The following is a 3,495-nucleotide window of genomic DNA, read 5'->3' on the forward strand; positions in this document are numbered from 1 at the left end:
CTCTCTCTCTCTCTCTCTCTCTCTCTCTCTCTCTCTCTCTCCTCTTACTCCCTCTCTTACTCCGTTTCTTACTCTTACTCCCTCTCTTACTCCCTCTCTTACTCTTACTCTGGATGCGCACCGAACTTCCGGATGAATTGGCCGATAACCGAGGCGCGACGACGATTAGACGTTCTGCTGCGATTTTATCGCTCGCGGGTAGCTGCTGTTCGCAGCGCTCAGCTGTCGCGGGTGATCGACGACGAGACCGTGGCGAAAGCAGTGACATTAGCCCAGTGCCCGTCCGTCCGTACGCGCTGATGTCGGGACGTCGAATTGCCGCTAGCCCGGATGACACTCGACACGACCTCGAACCCTCCCCCGCGACAATGATCTCCTCTCGGATCCGTGCACATAGTGGGGCTCTGTAGCATTGCGTGCGCCGATCGCTACATCAGCGAAGATGAAACTCGAGACGAGTAGGCGATGATGACGTTTGCCACCGACGTTCCAGCGGACGCGCCGCTTCCCGGACTCTTTATTTACGATTGAGCCGCGATGCGTGCCGGAGTCCCCGCGAACTGGGGCTGCGGAGAGTCGAGAGTCTTTGTTCGCGAGTAGACTGCCGTCATTGCCATCTCGAGCGTTGCTTCTTTGTCAAATGTCGTTCGAGCGAGTGTCGGATGCGGATATTCCTCGAGCGTGGCTCGTTCGACGTTCGATAACAACAGCACCCGGAACTCTTTATTGTTACTGCGAGGATGAGGCGAGGACGCGCCGAACGAATGGGCGGTAAGTGATGGAGTAATGTAGAAAAGAATATGGTAAGTGTTAAGGCAATCGGTAAGGATTGACGAAGTTTGTGGGCTTATTAAGCTAAGACTCCGTCGAGCGATGCAACGAGCCTTATTCACTCCATATGGATGGCCATAGAAAATTTATCGTCAGGCTGGAGATTATTAAGTAGGTTGGCTGCGGAGATTGCGGGGGAGACGGAGGAGGAGATGAACGCGCCCCACGGCTTTTAAAAAGTAATTCGCTACGAGCGACGAAAGCCCGCCTCATTCGTCCCAAGTCCAGGATGCGCTCGACACGTCGGCCTTACGTTGCAGGCGGTGTCGCCATGGCCGCGAGGATCCCGACCTCGGTCGAGCTGCTGTCGAGTCCGATGATCGTCCTCCTCGTCATCGGGCCGATCGTTATCGGCTTTGCTGGCCACCGCAACTCCCTCATCTGGTAAGGACCTTGTGGAAGTGGAATCGCGGGATCGGGCTCAATAATTGTTTCGATATTTGTAAGGAATCTTCGGAAGTTCTGGGGAGCATCCGGCGATTTCTGTCAGGCCCAGTGGGAAAAGATCATCCGGAGGATCGGCGATGATCCCGCGACTTATTGGATTCACGGTAAGCGGAAGACCGTTAGTTGACCTCCTGGTTGCTCGATATTTCGATTTCGACGATTCGACGACTAAACGTAGTTTCTTTGTATCCCTCTCCTTTCACTGTCCCTTCGCTTCCTTTTGCATGAATTATTCGTTTTACAATCTTCATTTATCAAAAAGAAACGTTGACTTTTGTATAAGATAAATCTGTATGTGCACTTGCCCGTGATTACCCATTAAAAATATAACTATATATTTACTCGAGTATTCAATTCATTAATGGATAATACACAGAGAGAGAGAGAGAGAGAGAGAGAGAGAGAGAGAGAGAGACATTGAAAATATAGCATTCGTTTTTTGCCACTATTATCATTATTTCATTTTTTATATTTTCAACAAAGTAGTTAAATTTCACATTAGAATGCCGATTGCTATATACATTATACAAGTGTTCCTATTATAAAAGCTTGACGCTTAAATTATCTAACATCTACTTTCGGGGTCGTTATCCTTTACAATACGAATGATTTATCCGATCTATGCGAGCAGTTAAAAGAAAAAACGAAAATAATTTAATAACAGGGGAAGTCATGAATCTATAATTCATTGATTTTACTATAATAATATAATTGTAATATATAAATATAGTGACAAACGCGCTATTGAATCAGTGATAATAAAGAAATTTCTCAAGATGTTTCCCAAGATGAATAACAAAACAATATTATAATTATTAACACGATGTTTCTTTATATTACTTAAATTAAGGTAAAATTGTCCACAAAGTAAATTCAATTGTCTAAAATCCTTTCAATCCCATGATTATTAGTTGAAAATTAAATGATAAATAATTTCATTTTAAATTATGATAATAATTTAAAAGATATTAATATTTAATTTAATATTATTTATAGTTTTTATATCATAACAGTCAATTAGATATTTATTAAATTAAAATAATAGTACAAAAAAAAATAAATAAATAAATAAATAAGTGAAAAGGTCTAGGTCTAATCGCTAAACCACGTTAAATTACCTACTAATCGAAACTTGAAAATAATTTTCAACCTCGTCAATTACCGGCCATTTACAATTACGTATTATGTTCTTATTTAATCAAGAACACCTTTTAAAGTTAAATTTTTTTTCTTTTTTTTTAAACATTCCTTAATTCATTGAATGTTACACTCCGCATCAGTGCGCCTCATCTTATCTTAAATTCTTTGTGAATAATTACACGAGCCGTAAATATGTAGGATCCCTAGATCATTGATAATTAATTATAATCCCCCCCCCCACTCCTTCACCCCCTCCCTCCATCCATCAATAAATACCATCATTTTTGCAAATTATTTTCAACGAGATAATATAAGATAATAAAATGAGATAGATTTTACTTTGTTATAAAATGAATATAAACCAAACATCGTGTTAAGAAAAAAGTAATTTCTTCTACAATTATTCTTTTACAATTTTATTTCATTTGTATGTTAATATAATGAAGCTCTATCACGCGCACATTACTTAATTCAATTTCATATTTCACAATATTTATTTCTACGTAAAGTAACATTCAACTTTTGAAAATTCAAATTGCCAAATTGCCGCTGAAACATAGGAATAGCATTGATTTTAAAAACAAGCTACAATTATAAAATCATCGATGGACATTCTTTTATAAAGTATTTATCGCGATGTTACTGTATTTTTAAAATTATAAAAATCAAACCGCAAACTGCAAGAAAAATCTTACCGCCAATAAGCAAAATGTCTTAAAATAGTATCGTAAAGTGGGCATTCATTATTGACATTTAGATTAAAATTTAAGCAAATTAATTAATAAGAATTTATCGTCAAGAGGAAATTGCAAATACAGCGAACAGTAAAAGAAAAAATGCCTACTCTCAATTATCCCAAATCGCAACGGGCAAGATTGCCTCCTCGAGAATTAAAAATATATCGGAAAGACTTGTTCAAATATACAGTTGCGTATTCTCTTGACGGAGTAAGACAAAGAGAAGACATTAAATTTCGTATTACTTCTTATTTTAAGCCAACTTTCATATAGAGCGTGAATAAATAAACCAACGGCGCTTCTACTTTGCAACACAATGACGATAAATCGTGACGATACA

At 39.0% G+C, this 3,495-nt stretch overlaps 1 protein-coding gene across 2 annotated transcripts in view; it reads left to right on the forward strand.

Moving 5' to 3' along the window:
• Positions 1 to 1,109: 1,109 nt before the first annotated feature.
• The window catches only part of LOC105364513 (probable phosphorylase b kinase regulatory subunit alpha), a 16,754-nt gene continuing 14,368 nt past the window's right edge, over positions 1,110 to 3,495 (forward strand). For both annotated transcript variants that reach the window (XM_011502446.1, XM_011502445.1), the window contains exons 1-2: positions 1,110 to 1,215; positions 1,279 to 1,382. In XM_011502446.1, coding sequence (XP_011500748.1) covers positions 1,148 to 1,215; positions 1,279 to 1,382 — 172 coding nt within the window. In that variant the 5' untranslated portion in view covers positions 1,110 to 1,147. The remainder of the gene's footprint in view (positions 1,216 to 1,278; positions 1,383 to 3,495) is intronic.

Source organism: Ceratosolen solmsi, unplaced genomic scaffold, assembly GCF_000503995.2.
Source record: "Ceratosolen solmsi marchali unplaced genomic scaffold, CerSol_1.0 scaffold39, whole genome shotgun sequence".
Classification (NCBI taxonomy): Eukaryota; Metazoa; Arthropoda; class Insecta; order Hymenoptera; family Agaonidae; genus Ceratosolen; species Ceratosolen solmsi.